Genomic DNA, 21,825 nt, shown 5'->3' on the forward strand with positions numbered 1-21,825 from the left:
TGAAAAGAAGTACACATAAAAAAAAAAGAAGAAAGAAAGTGAATGACGTTTCAGCACTCGATAGATTGGTTTTGGCATAGAGTTAAGAAAAACAAAACCAGAGGAGAGAGAAAAAAGGTGTGTGTGAGAGAACACATCTTTTCAATAGAATCATAAAAAAGTTTTTCTTCTTCTTTACAGTAATTTCTACAAAATCAAAACCAGAGCTCAGAGATGAACACCGAGACGAGCTTTGCTCCCCGCAATCCAAATCCTTCTCATCTTCCTTTTTCCTGTTGACTTTTCATCGTATAGAATATATATATTTATATATCTATATTTATACGTATTTGTTTCTATTTATATATATAATATGTATAATTTGTGGGGTGCAATCATTAGTTTACAGGCCGGAGCACTAAGGCGAAGGACACGTTGAAATTTTTTTGTTTAAATGTGGTGACTGGCTCTTTCCTTGCTGCTCTCTTCAACCTCTTCTGTTGGTAACTGGAGAAAGAGAGAAGCTGAAGGATGTAAAGGTCTTAGAAAAAGAGTTTGAATAGAGCCATGGCGGGGGGGTTTCCCCCATCCCCACGGTGCCTTAAGAAGAAACAACAGATGACCGCTCAACCTGGCAAACGTGAGCACCCCGGCCCGACCCTCCCAGTTAAAAAAAAAAAAAAAAAATCCAACTTAAAAATAAAATAAGAGACAAGATCCAGAGAGAAAACTAAAAGCATTATTATTCATTCATCTGTGTGTTTTAACCCCATCTTTTCATACATGCTTTTTACTGTTTTTTTTTTTTCTCTTTAAATATAGATGCTCAGTCCCCTCCTTTTCATCATATCCTCATATGGGGTGGGGGGCAACCATTTGGACCTGTTGGCCATGGTGATCAAGAACCTACAACCAGAGACACCAAGCCGGGGAAGGGGGGGACAAACAAAAACAAAAAACAAACAAACAAAAGGGGGGCTTGTTATTTTAATTTCACTTCCCCTCATCTCTCATTCACGACACAAACCAGCTGTTTCAACTGCTGAGAGAAAGGGACAGTTAGTACTGAGTCTGTGTATGCAGATGTGTGCATTTGTGTAAGCAGCGACCGTGTGCGTCACAGCACGGGTGTTTGGAAGCGATCTGCAAATCTGCTTCTTGTGAGTCTACGGGGTCCTGCTCTCGTGCCTTCCTCTCAGAACAGATTCTCTTCAAAAATTGCCATCAGGTCACTCTGGAAATTGATGTCAATGGTGTCTGCCATCTGCGGAGGAACCAGAGGACGAGAAGCAGCATGAAAGATAGATTCTAAAAAGAAATTGATAAAATAATTCCCTCCCTCTTCCCCCCCTTTTCTCTCCCATACCGCCTCTCTCCTGCGCCTCTCCTGTGCCTCACGCCGTGCCGTCGCCCTGTCCTGGTTGAGCGTGTTCTGTGAAGCGGAGGTGGGTGGGGGGGCTTGTGATTGTGTAGGTGGGGCCTGCGGAGAGTGAGTGGGAGGAGTCGAAGCTGGAGGAACTGGAGCGTGCGGCGACTGCTGATTTGGGCGACGGCGGTCGTCATCTGGCACTCGGCGAAACGGCTCCGCCGTGTCCTTGTCGTCACGGCTGCGACAACAAGCAAACAAAAAGTGAGACAGCTGGCAGTCAGCACTGCATGATGCCCATAAATGATTCCCATCAAGGTCACACTCAAATACAACCTAACCAACAGCAGATTCTTTCGTCCAGTTAACTTGAACCTCGTTTTGCATCGAGGGTCACATACAACCCACTTTGATCTTAAGTGAGTGAAACTCGACTTTCTGTCAGTTTAACTACACGTTCAATCCCTGCAATGTCTTAAGACAAGATGAAGCAGTGCAATGTACACTGTCCCATGTTAATAAAATAATATTTTTTATTGATTTTTACTTTTCTCCTTGTACCTTTCGTGCAGCTCATGCTTTGTAGTCGTTTCAGTATTCTGGGAAAACCCACCCAAAACGTAGCAGCTGATTCACAACCGGAGCAACCCACTTTCAAGGTTTCACATCAAAGTGTGAGAGTTCACACTTACTCACAGTTGACTTGTAAGTTTGGCGGAAATGTCTGACATTTACATCAGCTGGCAGGATACTAAGCTGTGTGATACTAAACCATTAAATGAGCAAAAGCAATAAAGTGGTGATGAGCGCGATATTTATGACTCTTTAAGTCAAGCTAAATTCTAATAGGATTACAGCTTCTGACGCATTTCCCTGGTCACACATTACCTGCTAACCTCCCACTCACCGTAGCTTCTCTTGTTCCCTCCTGGCCTGTTCAGCCTGTGCTTTCAGCTGTCTCTCTCTCTCCTCCTTCTCTCTCGCGACCTGCTTGTATCTTTCAAAGCTGTCGCTTGAAGAGCGCACCGAGAACGCCGGTGTGGACTGGGACTTTTGAGCCAGGCTGGCCCAAGAACCCATGTTCTTTATCTTGACCTCCTATAAAAAGAAAAGAAACAAACAGAAAAACCAGGTCAAGTTTTAAAAAAGGCCAAAATGAAGGACAGAAAAAAGAAACCAGGAAGGACAGTCTGGTTTAATGTGGCTTATGAAATTATTCTCTCATCTCAGGCTTCTACACACCTGTGCCTTCTTGGGAGCGATGGGAGTTTTGGGTTCTTGCTTGATTTTGTTGTCCTGCTGGGAGCAGGGTGGTGCAGGCGAGTCTGCCAAATGCGAAATGGGACGAGAGCCATCCATCGGCTTTATATCTAACCCTGTGAGAGACAAAGAAAGAGTAACTCTATATACTACACCCTTTAAGCCACGTCGACACTAATTTCCATTTTAAAATCCAACAACCTTTGCGAGCTTTAGCTGGGAAATTTTTTATTTGGAATCTCCAGGATTAGTTTGTGGTGTGTTCGTTTGGACAGACATTAGTTCTGAACAGCTGTTAAAATACTTTGCAATGAAAACAACACTTGACTCAATGCTGCTTCCATAAGCTGGCTATAGGGAACTGTGGGAGAATGCATACAAAAGCCTTCTGGATTCGATATATACAGTGGTCCCTTGCTATAATGCGGTTCACCTTTCGTGGCCTCGCTGTTTGCGGATTTATTTATTTTTTGTTTGTAATTTTGCTGTTAACCATGTCAAATTCACATAAATCTTCGATGGCTAGTAGTGGTGCAACGGATCACGGTTCATCCGTAATCTGAACCGATCCCACTCCACGGTTTGGTACGCACGTGATCCGAAGATTCGAAAAAGAAGAAAAAAAAAAAAAGTATGTGTATGGTGCGCATGGTGGGTCTGTCAAGAGATAGTTATGGCCAGCGCTAGCGATCCAAATGGAGGAGCAGAGGGGTTTGCGGCATTTAAGCAACCCTTTGCTGCCCAATCCGAGCGGGCTAAAGCTATTACAAAAGCTATTGGGGTGTTTAGCTGCAGACGGGAGGCCGTATGCCATTGTGCAAAACAAGGGGTTTAAACTATGATCAACGTGCTTGAGCCACGCTATGATATCCCGCTCGCGTCCACTTTAGTGGCAAGATCGTTCCAAGCATGTATGAGCGGGAAAAGATTTAGGTTGTGGCTGAACTGTCCTAGGCGTCTTCTGTTGCCCTAACTACTACAAAAGCTCATGATATCACAGCGGAGTGCGATATAATGAGCGTTATGTATTATTGTAGGGTCTACCTTACAATAATAAAGTGCCTTGAGGCGACTGTTATTGTGATTTGGCGCTTTATAAATAAAATTGAATTGGTAGATACAAAGACTGTACTGCCCTATTTTGTACCATAATTTCTTTTTAATAATTGCGTGGGATGAGTCTTGAGTTGAATGTTTTTAACAGGAAAAAAAATACTTCAATAAGTAAATGTTAAATTTGTCTTTTTTCGCTGATCTGAAAATTGATCCGATCCGTGACTTAAAACCGTGATCCGATCCGAACCGTGAGATTTTTGATCCGTTGCACCACTAATGGCTAGCAGTGTCAGTACAAGTGCTGTACTGTATGTTTGCAGGTTTTCTACCCAACAAACACAACAATGTTGACGAAACGTTTTGCACCATCACAGGTACCTCCAGTAGCACCCAAAAGGCAGAGGAAGATGCTAACCATCGCACAAAAAGTAGGACTTCTGGTAGAAGTTACCGTATGTTTCGGACCACAAGGCACACTGGATTATAAGGTGCATTAAGCAAAACAAAACAGTCAGATAAGTCAAACTTTACTCAACTCATTGTTTTTGCTTCCTCTACCTCCGTACCATTGACTCACTAATGTTGAATTCTCTTGCAGCTGCTCTATTCCCGTGTTCTGGAACTGAAAACAGGGTTTGATCTTTGGTTTCATTCTATAATACTAAACTTGTTTTTCTACGAAAGTTTGAACTTTGAGATTGTTTAAAAGTGTGAAAATGTTCATGCCTGCCTGAAAAAAAGTGTATAAAGTGTGTAGTGAGGGGTTTTACAGCCTTAACACATCTATAATAATTGCAAAAAATAAAACTGGCTACTTCGCGATTTCACCTTTCGTGGGTTATTTTTAGAATGTAACTCGATAAACGAGGGACCGCTGACCAATGAGGTTTGAGCACAACAAAAAAAATGCAAAAAGTTACCTGCAGCTAAATGTATGATTCTTTTTATTCACATACGACTGGATTGTAAAACAGACACATACACACTTTTGCACTCACTGTGTTTGTTGTCTGGTTTGTGTGCATCCTGACGAACGCCTGGGCTGAAGGGCGAGGGTGGCAGCACTGGTGACTGGGAAAGCTTCTCTTCTTTGATCCCCATGTTTGACCTCTGCTCCTACACAGGATGAACAACCACTTTTGTCGAATTGCTTCTTTTTAACATTTGAACTGATTATTGTACTTGTTTGTACTCACTCGTTCAAACTATACATTTAAACATAAGATGAGGAGAGGCATTAACTTCCAATCCAGACAGACAAACAGTACAAAGTCAATGCTAAATCACTTACATGCTTCTTGGTCTGTGGAGGCGACTGTTGTCCCATTGAATGGAACGCAGGCATCGGAGGAGAGTGCATCATCAGCGGAGAGGGGCAACCTGCAAAAACATCGGTGTCCCATCATTTAATTAAATGCCTCATTTAATGTGTGCCTACAGTGATTATGTCTAATCGGTACCAAGCATTAGGGTCGACACAACGTGCAGTGATTTGTAACTTTCAAGTATTGTTTTACTGTGCTGTTATGCAACAGGAGCAGCCTCATGTTTTCAGCTGTGACCACAGGTCACATGATAGATGCCTTGCAACATGTAGCAATGTTTTAAAAGACAGAGATTTTTTTTTTATTTATTTAACCTTTATTTAACCAGGAATGTCCCGTTGAGATCAAAGACCTCTTTTTCAAGGGAGTCCTGGCCAAGAGGCAGCACATTTCAAGACAAATACATTTTGCTCCACACTATGGCCAAGTGCAGATATGACACAATATGTTGGGATAAGTTTTACTTGGTACAGTTCACTGACAAAGACTGCGAATGGGCTGTGGTGAGATCTGTGGTCTAGGTCTGTTTGTGATCTGCTCAGTCTGTCGACAGCAGTGGAGGGAAATTGACTGGAAAGAAGCAGCTGTCAGCAGAGCAGCTATCTGAATGTGTGTGACCATGAGGCATTAAGACACCTTACCTGTTGTGAAAGGCTCCACTTTGCTTTGTGGCGATGGCTGCTGTTGGTGCTGTTGCAGCTGCTGTACCTTCTGCTGCAGCACCCCGCCCTTCTGCTGCTGCTGCGGTGTTGACGTGTGCGTATGCGGGAACGACTGCTGCATGTACGCTTGGCCTGAGCCGTGTCTCTGCGTCAGAACGGGGGCGGCTGTTGTCATGACCTGCGCATGCAGTGGCGGCCCCAGCTGCACGGGAGAATGCGTGTGCAGCGTTTGCGTGGGGGCTCTGGGCTGAAGTGACTGCAGGAGGCTGTGGACCTGGCTGAGCGGTGGGGTCTCAGAGCTGGTGGGCGTTGGCTCCTCGTCGTCCTCCAGCAGGGCTTGGGGAGGCTGCGCCGAGAGGGTGCCCAGGATGCCGTGGGATGGCGGTGACGGGACGCGAGGGCGGGGGACAGGCTGTGGGGGGAGGGTGAGAGGAAGCGAGGGCTGAAGCTGAGGTGAGGAAGCTGGAGGCATTGAAGGGAGGGAGGATGGAGGAGGCTGTGCAGGTTTGGGTGGAAGTGGCGCTGCACGGTTGCTAGGTCTTGATGGTTGCTGGGGAAGAGCATTATGGATTGCTGTAAACATAGGAGAGAAAAATGGGAAAGGCATGAATGTAAAGAACACAGGAAACAGGAGGATGTGTATATCATGAAAGCTCCAGCTCTTCAAGCTTCACCTCTCATTAGACTGAAATATTTCACCATTTCCCTACATATAGATTACAGACATATTTAAAAAAAACAACACACAACAACCTTGCAAATGTAATTATCTGCTCTTCCTTCCTTGGCTTACTCAAACACTTTAAACTACTAGACACTACGCAATGGCAGCATGTCACTTTGGAATAATTCAGCCATTTATTGTTTTAAAAGAAGCGATACTGGAGGAGAAGGTAGAGAAGAGGAAACTGCATTAAACAGAGCTGCTGCTGAAGGAGCAGAACTCCAAGAGAGAGAAGAAGAAAGTCCAGACTAGCAAGCGTTGATGTGTGTTTTGAGTAGCTGACATGAGCCTCCAGCTTGAAAACATTTACAGTTAATAGTGTTGCTCAATACAATAAAACCAAAAATACTGCTGCCCCCACTCCTCATTCTCATAGTAGATGATAGTAGATAAATTTAAAAATCTATGGTGATTTTCAGAAAAGTGGACCTCCTTGACCTTGAGGTCGAGGTCACTGAGGTTCGAACTTGTCTAAGATTTTTAGCAACTGTACCTATGATATCAATTTGAAAATCGTACGTCACCTCATTCTTGAATTATTGTATTCACAAGAGAAGAAAAACACTATGGACAGTTCCAGGAGTTTAGAATCTAAATTTTTATAGCAGTGATTTTACTTACTTTATTTTGACTGACGAAGCAAGCAGTCTGAACAATTAACAATTAACTGTTAAGTTGTAACAGAAGACGGCAGCTGTCTTCTGAATAAATGGAACAGTCATTTTTTGGTGATAAACATATAATTATCTCCAGCTATTAAAAGATGTACTGTCACAATAAAGGAGGCCTATTATGCACACTTCAAGCTATACGCTTTAATTCTTAGAGACTTAAAGAATAACTGGTATAAAATGATCCTCATTTAGTCCACCCTCTGAAACATCCCAATATAATTCCCTTTGCTCTCTCTTTAAGGAAGTTTTGCTCTGATTGGCTGCCCACTGATAACAAAGAGTAGTTGGGTGTAACCTCTTGCTCCACTCTCTGTAACATCAGAGTTAAAAGCATGGGAGAAAAAAGTGCCTTAAACAAATTATTTGAACAGCCTGACAGTCTGAAGCTTTTAGCACGCATGTAGTTCTTGGACAGACACTGAACTCATTACTCCAGAGTTGTGTTTGAGGATGCATCAGTACATAGATGGCCAAAAATACGGGAAAGCATAAAAATCCACCTTTTTTTGGCTCTTGATGAAGTGAATACAGAGTTGTTAGCAGAGTCCTGTTCTGGTGGACGTACCTGGAGAAGGGATGATGGGATGTTGGTTTAGGAAAGGGTGCGTCTCAGAAGGCGTCTGGTTGGTGGGCGCGTTGGTATTGAGGAGGCCAGAGGCAACAGGAGCACTGGCAGTAGTAATGGTTGCATTAGGCTCTGTGTTGGACTGCGTCAGGTGAGAATTCATGAAGTGGGCCAGAGGGTCAAATCCTGAGGCCAATAGCTGGGAGGAATCCAGAGAGGGGACAGGGAGGGAAATAGCTGGAGCCGGGATATATGGTGGTTTGGACTGGACCACCTGAGGCTGTGTCTGAGGTTGAAGCTGAGGCTGAAGCTGAAGCTGTGTCTGAAGCTGTGACTGAGGCTGAAGCTGAGGCTGCTGTGGCTGAGAAGTGACTGGGCCCACTCCACTACCAATGAACTGGTGCTGCGGTCTCTTGGTGTCCTTGTTAGTTGAAGTCTTCTTCGGTTGCTTGGGAACCAGCCCTGTACAGACAGCACAATATGAAATGAAGAAATATAACATGTTGAAGACAAAACCTAGGACTCTGCTGGTGCAGACTGCCGAGTGTATATTACCACTGTCAGAGTCTTCACTATCTGAGGAGTCACTGCTGCCTGAAGATGAGGATCCCGTCTTCATCTTTGTCACATTTGGCATTTCCAGAGGCTTCTCTGCTGCAAAAAAGAGCCACAGCATTCAGAGATTAAACAGAATATTGTTCACATAATCCAATATAACAGAAGCAGCGACACATCTTCCAAAAGAAACTATCAATATGTGAAAGTAAGATTGCACCCAGATAACGTTAACTGGAAAGCATGGGGAACAAAGACTTAAAAACAAGAGCTCGCATGAGAATCTTTGGAATTACGAACCTTATGTGAAAGTGTTTTAAAAAAGGTTCTAAATGTGCAAAAAGCCTACCTGATGGTTTTTTCTTCTTCCTGAGGCAGCTTGAGACATACTTCTCTAGCTCTCTCAGCGTGGAGGGCTTCAGTGTCTCAAAGTCAATCTCAATCTCATCCGGATTGGAGTTTTTCAGCGACGGCTCACGGGTTTGGATTATGTGCACGACACGGCCCAGCTTGTCTCCGGGCAACTTATTGATATCGAGGCTCAGCTGGCGCTTCTCCTCATACGACATTGGCTTGCACCTGTCAGCAGACATGTCTGGAGGAGGACGCATTACAATAGGTTTACAATAGTCCCAGGCATGCATATCAACAAAACTCAATCATATGTTCTTTAATTAACGCACCGATGTCAACATCTTCAAGAGAAGCCGAAGGGACGAGAGGGGTCGGCCCAGGCTGAGGGGGCACAGCAGGCCGGGGATTTTTAACTCCTTCTTTTTTACTGTAAATGAGAAGTTCTTAGATGAGCTCCATGCAGTGCAGGTACAATAACCTGAGTTTTACGTCTGGAAAACCTACCTGGGCTTTTTCCTGTCTTTCTTTGCACTGATAGGTTCTTTACTACTTTTGCTTTTCTTAGATGCCTGAAGCATTGCAAGCGGGAGAGTCTCCAAAGGTTCCTCTGCTCCCACTTTTTTCTTGTGCTTTTCTTTCTTCTTTTCCTTCTTCTCCCTCTCTTTCTTCTTGGGCTTGCTGACCTGTGGCTGGGAGAGCGCTGCCAGCTGCTCATGGACAGCTTTAAGCTGAAACACACACACACACACACACACACACACACACACACACACACACACACACACACACACACACACGTGTGTTAAAGAGATGATAAGCCTCTGCACATTTGATTCTCCAGCATTCAGCCGTGTTTTACTCAGACCATTCTACACGGCCAACCCAACTCTTGTGTCTAATTAGCCAACCTCCCCTTAACTTTCCCTCATCTAACCTGTTCCTGTAACTCAGCTAATCGCTGTTTCCTTTCTTGTTCCGAGTCTCCTCCTGAAGACTCTGATTCTGAGGAGCTCGAGCTCTCATCTTCCGAGGCGGCAGAAGGAGGTGGGACTTGTCGAGTGGAGGGGGCAGGGTGGAGAGCTGATGACGGGGTGGGAACAGGGACTGGCTCCTCTGGGTCATCGGGCATTTTGGCGAAACGCATCTCAAACACGTCCTGTAAGATTGAAGGACAGCAAGAAAAGCTGTCAGCTCGAGTGGAGCAACAGACACGTTCAGATACTGTGCTATTTGGTGAACTGGCCCTTTACGGGTTCAAATCTCTATTTTAGAAGCTCTTCTAAAACTGTTAAATCACACTAGCTTTTTATGCTGTACACCATAGACTTTTTTTTTAACCCTCTATGTGAATTTCCTCCATTTCTTTGTCGTAGAAGGTCAGCAGCTCAAACACAAGGCAAGCTTTATCAGATATGTAACTGCAATAGAGGATGCAACATGTAATATGTAAGCAGCCTATGAATAAGAGAAGAGCTGACTGCTGGAAGTCATCGAGGTTGTACTCGAGTTTGTGCTGCTTAATTAACTGCTGTGCATGCTAGGGCTGTTCGATATAACGATATATATCGGCTGACGATATAAAAACTATCGTTTCATTTTACGCTATCGTTTGTATCGTGGTGTCGCAAAATAAACTGTTTACGGCAATATTTTTTCATCGTTTTGATGGTCACTGTAGTGGCTATATTAATTTCTTAAAGTTCTCTCTTTCTCTTATATTTAATATAACCACACTACGGACGGACAAGCGCCTGTTTTTATGCGTTGCGGTTACCAACAACGACGGTAAAACCATCGCGTGTCCGCTTGTTTATGTTCCATATAAACCTTTCACAATAAAGCTCAAGATCCTGTTGAGACTTTTCAAAATAAACTGAATCACGTGAAAAAGTATGCAGAATGTTTACGGATGAGAAGCAAAAAAGAGCCGCCGGGTGTCAAAAAAAATAAACCTTAGACTCAAACGTTAGAGCAGGCTTTTCCCCGCAGCACGCCGTGTAATAAATACTCACAAAGAAAACGGCGGCCGTTACAACCTGTCTAAAAATGTGTAGTTTCATGCATCGGTTAAAACACTCGACTCCAGCTACATGACGCCCAGCTGGAAACACTTCAGCTACCCGAGATTCACAGAATTTACAGAAAATGTTAAATTTTTGTGATTTATATCGTTATTGGGTAGATGTTTAATATCGGGATATGAGATTTTGGTCATATCGCACAGCCCAAGTGCATGCTCTTTTTCTCTCACTTTACTTTGGTGCTGACTTAAAAGTTTTCTACATAAGAAAAACTACTCTGTAACCTACAGCAGTCATCAATCAACACCAGCTTGATAGATGCTGCAAAGGTGTACTGCTTAACAAAGAAAACAATCCTGCAATCATCCACTTGGGTTCTGCAATGATCTTCAGGCCTGAATTTAGCCAATCCCAAAATCTCTGCTGTCTCACTGATAGGTCATCTCTGACTTTCTTTTTTCCAGCTTAATGTTTATGCTTTAACTTAAAAGTCTTTTACTTACACCAAAACCTCTTTGTTACACATATCAAGAGTTCAGATCAGCAGCTACAAAATGCAAATCAAACACATGGAATAAACAATAAGATGTTAAAACTCATTAAGATGTCATGATATAACGAGGAAATTGTCCACATCCACACACTGCAAAGCATGTCACCTAACAATCAAACCTTTGTACAATAAGATCAAAATTGTGTGGGCACAGAAGGTTATGAACTTTATGTGATTGTTCAAAACTTTTCTATGAGATTTTGGTAAGAGCTTTTTTTTCAAATTTAGAGGGCGGTCTAAAGACTTTTGCACATATAGGTTATATAATGTAGGTTACGGTTTGCAGTGTGTGAAATGTGTGGTTTACCTGTAATTTGCGCGCCATGGCAACCACATCGTGGTCTGGAGGGTTGTATTTGTAACAGTTCGAGAACATCAACCTGACGTCTGCTGCAAATTCTTGAGCATCTCTGTACTGTCTGTTGTCCAGCTTTTTCTGGAGGGGATTAAAAAAACAAAACAGTAGCGATCAAAATTCTGCAAATTTAAAGACACACGAGACATGCACGTTGGCAATTTAAAAGTTGACTTATCAAGCTGAAGCTTAGCTATTTATTTGGGATTACCTAGTTTACATCCTCTTGATTATTATTCACTGTCTGACGTTTGTGTGGCTCATTAGTTGTTTAAATGTTTGTGGTAAAAAGATTAAATAAAAGCAAACTAAACAAAGAAATCCAGCAAAATGTCAAAAAGCTTTGGTATCAAGAGCAAATTTTATCACAGGCAGACTCAGGCTGAAACCTTCCTAACTATAAAAACAGGTTTGTACATGTTGTAATAAAATCACCTTGATGGTGCTGAGATCCATGGGGTGCTTGATGATTTCATGGTAGTCGTGGAGACCGAGAGCTTTTGCATCAACAGGTTTGTAAAAAGGCCAGGCATATGCCACGTGTTTCTTAGACAGCATCTCTCTGACGAGGCGTGCACACCAACGTAACTGCTCCTGGCGCTTCGGTGTTCCTGACCCTCCCATCTCCAAGACTCCTCCAAGTTGATGCTGAGAGTCTGGCTGTGATGCTTCTCTTTTGGGCTGCTTTGATGGGCGGCTGCTGTCTCTGCGCGGCCGGGTCTCGGCAGAAATGGGAGACGATTCACTGAGCTGATCGTTGGCGGTGGGTGTCGTGGTATCAGCTTTCCTCTTCTGGCTCTTCTTCTGCTGTTGGAACAGAAGAGTTTAGAGGTCACAGTCTGGAAAAAAACAAAACAAAAAGCACATCAGCAAGTGTCTTTGTAACAATAGATGTCGTCTTACCTTGATGAGAGCAGGCGAACTTTGCAGTATGGGGGCAGTAGGATGGAGGCCTGGGTGAGTCACAGTCGGAGGTGGAACTGAAGTCATTCCCTGGGCCAGGACGTCTGAAGTGGTGAGGGAGAATGGAGGCCCCAGATGGGGCGCATGGTTTGTGGTTGTTGGAGGCACACGGGGAAGGTGAGGTTGGGCTAGACTCTGGGCCAGAGTCTGGACCAGAGGCTGGGCCAGAGGCTGGGCCAAGGGCTGAGCCAGGGGCTGGACCAGAGGCTGGACCAGAGGCTGGACCGGAGGCTGGACCGGAGGCTTGACCAGAGGTTGGACCAGAGGCTGGACCAGAGGCTGGACCAGCACCTGGTCCAACCTCAGGGGTAAGGCAGGAGAACCTTGGGGGGCGGGTGCAGCACGGGTATGTGGAGTGGTTGAAGGGGACGAAAAGCCTCGTGTATGCGGGGTGGTAGAGGGGGATGATGAGTCATGTCCTGAATCTGATTTTGAAATCAGACCTAGAAGGAAGAACACGAGAGCAGCACAAAGACAAAACTTTAGCATAGCTAAACATTAGGTCAACAGGTTGTAAAGCAGATCACCAACAGGCATGACATAACCAAAACCTGATTTCCCAATAAAAGTTCCATATGAGGTGTGGCTGATTTAGTGGGTGGCGGAGAGCAGACAACAATGAAACCAAACATACCAGCTGAGCTGGCTAGATTAGCAGCATTTGCATATCACTGCTGGTGACGCATGGAAACTCTTCCATGAAGTCTTAAGTGTACACCAGGAAGTAGAATCACATCCTCTGGCATCAAGTTGGAGTACCAATTCTACTGAGGGAAAGCAGCAAGAAGAATTCTTCTGCTTCACAGAAAAACAAATGAACGATGCTAAAATAATACCCGTGTCCTGCCTGCCTCCTCTGCGTCCCTTTGTAACCACAGCAATCTCAGTCTCCTCCTGCGGCATCTCTGTAATCTTTTGGAGAAAGAGCTTTTCCAAGGCTTCTGCCATTAGGACAATATCATCCCCGGGCTAAACACACAAACAGATGAAAACCACAGAGCACATTAGCCACAATCCATGTCTCTTAATGTCGCTGAGCAGGGCAGTCGCATGTGTGCGGAAAATCTAATGTGGCTGACCTTGTTGTAGATGTAGCAGTTTGTGAACATGGTGTTAAAGTCTTGGATACACTCCTGGGCATTCCAGTAGTAGTTGTTCTCCAGGCGTTTTTTAATCGTGCCCATGTCCATAGGATTCTTTATGATCTTATAATAGTCCTTAAAGAAGAGCAGGGAAACGAGTATTAGTATTTTAGCTAGACAGAAGAATAATTAAGAGAGTTGAAAGAAAACATTAGAATTAAAAGCTCATCCAGTTCCTCAAGGGAATGACATTCATATGAAAACTGGCTATTCCCTGCACAAGTTTAAATACTATGCTAATAGGATCCTAAAGAATTATATTTACCATGTAAAGTAACTCAGGAAAGCTGCTCAGGATTATAGACTGAACTCAGTTTATGGGTTACTGAATAGACAAAAGGCTAGTGAAATTCCATTCTCAAGCCCGGCGCTCAGCATTTTCCTTGTCACCATCTTTGTGTTTTGAATTTGGATAATCCTCCTTTCCGACTCTCATAATGACTATTTACTGAATGAATGTGAAACTAGTGAAATAGCCCACAAAATTATCAGAGGTCAAAGATTAAGGGAGCCGAGCACCATTTTCCAAATACATTTTTAGAGACTTTGGAATCTTTTTTGCATTCATTTTAATGGACATTAAAGAAACTCTAGGTTTAAAGCACTTCTGTTTTCATACATAGAAGACATCCATTTATTTTCTTTGAATATTCCTCCAAAAATGACCTCCCATCTTTTTTTTTTTCTCCAAACCAATTTTCCTTGATTTCAATGGAAAATATCTTGAGTTCAGGGAAAGGTTTTCAGGAAAACTAATATGAACTTACTGCCATATTAAAACTACAACATTCAGAAGATGGACTAAAAAATTGTTACAATAATCTGAATTATCCTGTTGCAGGTCATGTAAACCTCACTGAGCTTCACTGAGTGAATGGGTAAATGCAGAGAGGAATTTCCCCACGGGGATCAATAAAGTATACATTATTATTATTATAAACAACAACAAAAACAACAACAACAGATGAAAAATATCACTTCATTACAAAAGTCTCAATTTTTAAGAAAAAAAAGGAACGCAGGTCAGAGCGGAGCCCTACATAAACCTGCTTCTCAGTAATACCACTGTTACTGAGGACAACTGAACTTCTCTCTGCTTGGATCTGTTACAAACTAATATCTATCAATATACAACTACTTATGAAACAGTGAATGTGTTTTTAAACATACTGTGTCTAACTGCACTTACTGTGAAGTATCACAACAAAACAAAATAACCCAGACTGATGTGTGCTTTTAGTTATGTGGCACAGTAACAGTGTCTTAATTAAGAAATCAGAGGCTCAAGATTTGGAGGTAAATAAAGTTTTGTAGTCTTCTGCACATGGCACGGGTCAGCTGTTACTCACAGATTTCACGTTTATATTGTGAAATAGTTCATAATGAGATGGAGGCTTGATCCAGCTCTCCTCTGGATCAATCCTGCACTCCACCTGAGTCTCAGTCACAATGTCACACAGTCCTGACAGTTTCTATCAGCTACCCAAAAACAGAACGATCCTCCTTCGGCTGCCTGTCATTGATCTGAACTGCTGAACAGATCTGTGCTTACCCTGTAATACGCTTCTCATTAGTACATTACTCAGTCCTTCATGGTGTCTGCTGCTTCTTGAGCCTCTAATTTGTGCTTTTCTTGACAGAATTTTGGTTGCTATTGAAATAAACTGGCTGCTTCTTTGTATCTAAATCACTGCACTGTTAGTAGATCACCCTCCAATCACAGCATAGGGCTGGGCGATATGACCCAAAATTCATATCTCGATATTTTTTAGCTGGATGGCGATATAAGATATATATCTCGATATTTTTTTTTTAAGCCATAAAGTAAGAACAAAAAGAGAGGTCTTAGTCAAAGCTGTGTCCCAGATGTCACACAGGCACTTTTATTAACATACAGCACAGATGTACATGAAAAATTACTCAAAATTAAATTATGAGCATTCATTAAATAATCATGCTCCATAAATAAAAGAAAACAAGGTTGTTTTTGTGCTAAACAAAGACCTCACAATTGTGCAGTCAAAATATAAACTAAAAGACGCTGAGCGTAATAACAAAGACAGATTTCACAGCTGCTCTGTTCCCAAGTTTTGCTGTGTGACTGACAGCCTGGAGTTTGAAATCCGCTTCATAACCACGTCTCTTACAGGTGCCATTTATGGTCCTTATACACACACAATACGGTAATATTACGTTGATGCACAGTACGTATCACTCCGCGAAGCTCCTCGGTAGCCGTAATGCGCCGACAACCTATCAAGCGGTGCAGCTCCGTAGCTTACCAAAGTCGTACTCAAACATTTTGACAGATTGCTGAGCGCCGTGTACCACATAAAATCGGTTCGCGGCCATCAAGCACAACCAGAATTCATACATAAGGCGCGCTATCAACTTTTGAGAGAATGAAAGGATTTTAGGGTTAGTGCTGTTAGCGCTGTTAGCTCGTTAGCGCGGTTAGCTCGTTAGCACGTTGACGCCGTCCAGCCCCACGCATGGGGCGATGCGCAGTAACTCGTTAACGGAGATTTGCCGTGTCCGTCTTGTCGCTGCCTGCACGTGAAGCGATGGGGGAGGAGGGGGAGTTGTCTTCAGTGAAGGCGAGGCGGAGTAACGTTGCGTAGAGACAAAAGTGGACGAAAGAGAGGCAAACTTGCGGCTCCACAACTATAATTATAACGTAACATAGACTATATCGATATAAAGGATATTGTCACATCTTATATCTCGTATAAAAGTATATCGATATGTTTTAAAAACTCGATATATCGCCCAGCTCTATCACAGCACATAATTTAACAACAGCAAAAACAGCAGTCACAGCCCTAGATGCATCCTTAACATCCTCCCTCTGAAAAACCAACACCTGCAGCAAAAAGTCAGTGCCAAGACTAAAGGTACTACCTTGTGTGTCTCCTTGGTAACCATAACTAGAAGACCACAGAAGACTGCAGGAGAGTTTTTTTTCCCTACTTAACTGAAATAGTCAATGTGACGTGTCGCAAAGTGTCAAATGAGGAAATGCAGAAAAGAAAAACACACTTTCTGAAAAGCAGAAAAGGCAGCGACGTGTTTTACTGCAGGGTGCCACCATCACCGGGTCCTACTGTGTGAAACTTTGCATATGGAATTCATTTACTAGTTGTTACAGAGCTATCTTTGTGCTCAACTCTTATTGCACACACACTGAAACAAACACACACACACACGTGACTCACAGGCAAATTGAGTTTGATGGCATCTACAGGAGCCTGGAAGGGCCAGGCAAAATTGTGTTTCCATAATGTCTTCAATACCACTTTTTGCAAGTACTGAAAAAGAGCAAAAACAAAAAAAATAATTATACACACATTAAATAAGTGAAACTGACATTTCACTAGCAGACATGGTTCACAAATCAACGTCCTACTACCTGCAGCTGGTTGGTCTGTCGTTTGGGTCTGGAGGGGTTCCATGTTTCGGGGGGTGGAGGGTTGAAGGGGATAGGCGGTGGGGCGGAGGTAGGGTTCTGGCTGCTGCCTGCCTCCAGTCCGTCCCCCATCGCAGAGGTGGGCTGCAGTGACTGAGCAGACACTTTAGGCAGATTGGACCTGGCAGGGGCAGGTGGGACCGGGGGGAACCCCTTCAGGCCATTCCACTCCTCACGTGACTCTCTGAAAGAACCACAGAGGAAAACATTATCTCTGCAGCCGTTATGAGAATTTTGACATGACTTTCTCAGAATGTATCTCACATTTAGCATTACTGCCACACGTTGAATCTGAACTCCTATCACCCCACTATCTAGATCAGACCACTTTTTACACGTTCTGTCTCAATTATCTGTCTCACGACTAGGGATGGGTACCGGTAATGGCACCGGTTCTGACATAAATGGTAGTAACCAGACCGAAAAGCAGCGCACATGTCGGTGCTTTTTTTCCTGAGATGTCATACACTTTAGATTCTAGCCAATCGTTTGGCGTACCTGGACCCGCCTTTCAGAGGATAGTAGGCGGGCCCAGGTACGTATGTTCTTTTAGAGCAGAGCTACAGAATAAAAAGTCTGGCTGTACTTCACAGCAAAAGATGCAAACTCAGCAGCCTGCAACAAGTGCTTTAAGGTGATACTGTGCAGGAGGTAACTCCTCGAATCTGATGAAACACCTGGCGACGTATAGCATTTTGTTAAAAGCCGAGAAATGCACCGTATTTGATAGCTTGCTGCGAGACCTCACACCGTGCACATCTATTGCGGGTGTGCTGCCTGTTATCGGACCCGGAGTTAGCAACATCCCCCAAAAACCCAAAGAGGAGAGTCCTGGCCCCTAGCCCTGCCAGTGTAGCAGAAATGATGACGGATGATGATGGCAGCAGCAGCCGTTCTTCTCTGGGTCAGTAGCTTAATGTTGTTCGTGTGTAATTTACATTGATTAGGCTAACCACGTTATTACATTAATGTATGTAAGGTGAACTAGCAAACACCGTTGTAGTTACATGCGGCTGTTTTCTTGTTTGATGGCAGATACTCCCTTCACCCTGGCCAAAAAGGCTAAAATGACCAAAGAAAAAGTGGGAAACAGCTAAACATGAGAGGTTTTTGGACAAAATTGGTGTTTTTTCCATTGATTAAGCACTGCTTCTAGCCAAGAGTGATACCATATATGCTCTATAGCTGCAGAAAAGGCTAACATTGTTATCTTTTTACAAAAAAACCCCAGCTGAACATGAGAGGTTTTTGGACAAAGTGTGTGTTCTCCATTCTTTAAGCACCGGTTCGAGCACTGTTAAGCACCGGCACCGTTTCAAAAGTACCGGTTTGGTACTGGTATCGGATAAAACCTAAACGATACCCATCCCTACTCACGACCACAACCCAGTGTGAGCATTTTCTTCTACAGTACATCGCCAAAGGTCTCTGCGTGAGAAAGAGAGGCAACTTGGCAAAGGGTCAATCTTTTTCACCCCGCTCAAGAAAACAATAAAGATCTCATCTTTGACACATTCACTGCTCTTTAAGCTGTGACTCAAACTCAGTATCTGATTTTGTCATCACGTGCTTGAAACTACTGCGCGAAAACTGGGATCAGGCACTGAGGACTCAACGTGTGTTTATGTGCACAAACAAAAAGCATGCATTCCACATCAACATCAAACTCTTAGTTTAAAGCATCTGGGAATAAATATTGAATCATTGCTTAAGATCAAATACCGTTATGACTGTTAACCTGCAAAGTTTCTGATCCATCAAATGGAAGCAGAAAGTGTAAACACATTACATGCTTCACCAGCTATAAAATATCCACAAACAATGCAGAGCATTTACTTGTCCTAAAAGCACAAAGACTACAAAACAAATCCATAGCTTGGAGTATTTTTTTTTTTTTAAATCAATCATGCATTTGTAATTTAGGCAAAACAACAAAAATGCACTAATATTTACAGAAGGAATTGACTGAACAGCTCAACAGGATGAGGCAGAACTTCAAATGCATACCTTATCTAAGACTCAGGTTTTGTTAGTAATATCAGAAATTTTGTAATATTAATAATAACTATACACAAGGCAAGATAAAACTGGGGTTCAGGTTTAAGAATGCCTTGGTAAAGTCTGATTGATGGAAATGTTTTATGATAATGGCGACTTTTTAAAAGCTGAAAACACAATGTAAGTGTATTTACTTTCTAATCACAGATGAAAAACAAACAAACAAACAAACTGGTAATTATCTTGCTGAAAAAACTCATCATTAAACTCTCTCAACTCAAAGGCCAATTATTTTTGGTGGACTTACATGTTTGTAGCTGTGCAGCTGTGGTCTAAAGCAGTTGTGTGATCATATCTCAGTTGGGGAGGTGGCAACTTCCCAGGGTGATGTGGGATGTTTGTTAGTGACACGCTGCGGCAGCATAAAAACCACAACACACAGAGAGTCGAGTGTCACACCTGTGAGAGACCGAGATAACAAATTGAATTAGAGTCAATTTATGTAGTTTGTTAGATTTTGTTCGTGCAAACTGCCCTTTTTCAAAATTGAAACTGTCACAATAGAAAACAACACTTCCACATCACAAAACACAGAATTGAAAGCCCTCATCTGGATGATACAGGCACATTACTCTTCTTTATCCCAGTCAACATCTAGTACATGGAGCAGTTTGCAACAATAACTCAGGATTTCGGGGAGGGGGCGTCCTATATATGCATGTTTTCATAGGTCTTTTGTGCTACTGTTTATGTACAGCAAACTTAGAACAAATTAGGTGACAGGAGCTAATATGGTACTCTTTTGCATTAAAACTGAACTCTGCCTGACCTACAACCTTGGCATGCTTCAGATGACCTTTGGTACCCGCTGAGATCAAAGGTCAAAGGAATTTCTGAGTAAGACAAAATGAATGAATCAGAGACAACAGCTAACATTTAGTTTGTTATCACCCTGACAGTTTCTTCTACTAAAGAACAAAAGCTTTATTTACATCTCTTTCTATGCCTGTTACCCGTTACAGATCCATATTCCAGCTACAGATCCGTCATTAGTTTAAAAAAAACAAAAACAAACAAACATTAAATAAGTGAATAATTGTTCCCTACATTTACCAGTTAAGTGGATTGCATGTTGATAACTACCTTATCAATGAATATAGACGTGTAATATATGCATAATAATTCTAACTGGGCAGCAGTTAGCACTGCAGCGAGTGCTTGAGACAAAATAAATAAATATTGCGGGAAAATACACGAAAGACCAAGTCATTCTCCAAACTACGTAACTGCATAGAACTACACAACATACACAGCACGTTAAGAACGCAGCAGTGTCGCAGGTAATCTGATCAACAACAAATCAAATATTCTATCGATAAAGCCACTAGACGTAACGATACTGCGAAATGTATCACATACTGCTACTACTTAGTATCTACCAGTAACCGGATCATAAAAACGACCCAATTTGTTGCAAAACAACTTTACTCCTCAGCTTTTCCTTTGCTAACCTTCCATGTCGGCGCATCGCCATTTCCACTATGCTCAAGTGACAGCTGCGCACGTAAACTGCGTTTCAGAATACAACTTTGACGGGATTGATATTCTCGAAATGACGTACGTCACATTTCACATGAGCTTCTGCGCCATAGCGCCTTTACTACGCTACCAAGAGAACGTAACTTGTGTCACGAATACGGCCTACGGGGCTACAAACAAACAGCCTAGCAGCTAGCTCGCTAGCATGTTAGCGACATGTAGCTAACGTGCACACTGACAACAGACAGCGCCCGCTGCTACAAAAACGAACTTTACGCGAGCGTTAAAAGGAGAAAGACACAACGCAGAATATGTACAACAACACCAAGTCGCTCGCGCCTAAAAGCTAAAAAAATGAGCTGTATCGCGTGCCCGAACCGGTGCAAGGCCTTGCGAAGACAGCTCATGCTCCGCTTCCCGAAGCGCTCACTGAGCGCGCGGGAAATATGCCACCGATGCCCGCTGTGAGCGTTTTATCTGATCCCCGGGGTCGTAAGCTTTCGTTTGATGTACGAACGTAAGCCACACGAAGGCGAAAAATGATATTTTTACCTTCTTCAGTCGGTTGTCAGCGTTCACAGACCTTCCTCGCCCCAAATCCAGAACAAACAGTCCCGTTTCACGTCAATGACGTCAGACGCACGGGGGGCAGGCCAACAAATGTCACCTACAACTCCTCCCCTCTCTCCTGGGTTAACATCACGCAATAGCTTGTAATCATTTCAGTCAGGAGACAGGTCGGTGTTCACTTTACTAAACGAGTGGGTCTAAATATATAACAGAGTAAAAAGTGCGCGTACACTAAAACCTGTTTTTAGTTAGTAGAAAACAAGCTGACAGCTTAAATGTGCACGGCACGGACGGCACGTAGGCCACCGAGCTGACATCTGTTTCCTCTGTAAATACGTTTTCTACAAACTATAGAGAACACAACGGAAGTTAAAAGCATTTCTAAAACTTGACAATTTGTTATACAGCTTATCATCGACCTACTGCAAATAACCTTTTATTGCCCGATTTGATCTCAGGCCCGTGTGCGCACGGTTGTTGTGCGTAATTAGATGTTTAGATCTTGATGGGAGCGGGGTCTTCCAGATGTAATGCTGTGTGAGTGGCATGAGGGCTCATTCTACTGTTTGGTAAGTGTGAAAGTCATGAAGATGTCAATCCAGCTGAATACTGATGGAGATAATGGCGGTAAATTGTGCTTTTCTGCCTTTTCCTGTGTCCTAGAAGATATTATACCACTCATGTTTATGAAAACTGTT

At 43.1% G+C, this 21,825-nt stretch overlaps 1 protein-coding gene across 4 annotated transcripts; it reads right to left on the reverse strand.

Annotated features, from left to right (window-relative positions):
- LOC113024520 (bromodomain-containing protein 4-like) lies at nt 1-21,248 on the reverse strand. 4 transcript variants are annotated; one of them, XM_026171675.1, is made up of 22 exons: nt 21,110-21,248; nt 19,326-19,477; nt 16,964-17,204; nt 16,770-16,862; nt 13,492-13,629; nt 13,249-13,381; nt 12,353-12,855; nt 11,885-12,253; nt 11,402-11,530; nt 9,455-9,676; nt 9,025-9,248; nt 8,850-8,947; nt 8,516-8,761; nt 8,167-8,265; nt 7,612-8,073; nt 5,628-6,221; nt 4,953-5,041; nt 4,660-4,777; nt 2,588-2,721; nt 2,253-2,443; nt 1,346-1,586; nt 1-1,243 (listed from the first exon to the last, which is right to left on the reverse strand). In XM_026171675.1, exons 3-22 carry the CDS (start codon nt 17,090-17,092, stop codon nt 1,175-1,177), a joined length of 4,281 nt encoding a protein of 1,426 aa, XP_026027460.1. In that variant the 5' UTR covers nt 17,093-17,204; nt 19,326-19,477; nt 21,110-21,248; the 3' UTR covers nt 1-1,174. The 4 variants fall into 4 exon arrangements, with proteins under 4 accessions (XP_026027460.1, XP_026027459.1, XP_026027461.1 ...); XM_026171674.1 differs by having other exon boundaries at nt 8,167-8,262; nt 11,885-12,256; nt 21,110-21,246; XM_026171673.1 differs by having other exon boundaries at nt 2-1,243; nt 11,885-12,256; nt 21,110-21,245.
- Between the last annotated feature and the right edge of the window lie 577 nt (nt 21,249-21,825).

The sequence above is a fragment of the Astatotilapia calliptera genome, chromosome 6 (assembly GCF_900246225.1).
Source record: "Astatotilapia calliptera chromosome 6, fAstCal1.2, whole genome shotgun sequence".
NCBI lineage: Eukaryota > Metazoa > Chordata > Actinopteri > Cichliformes > Cichlidae > Astatotilapia > Astatotilapia calliptera.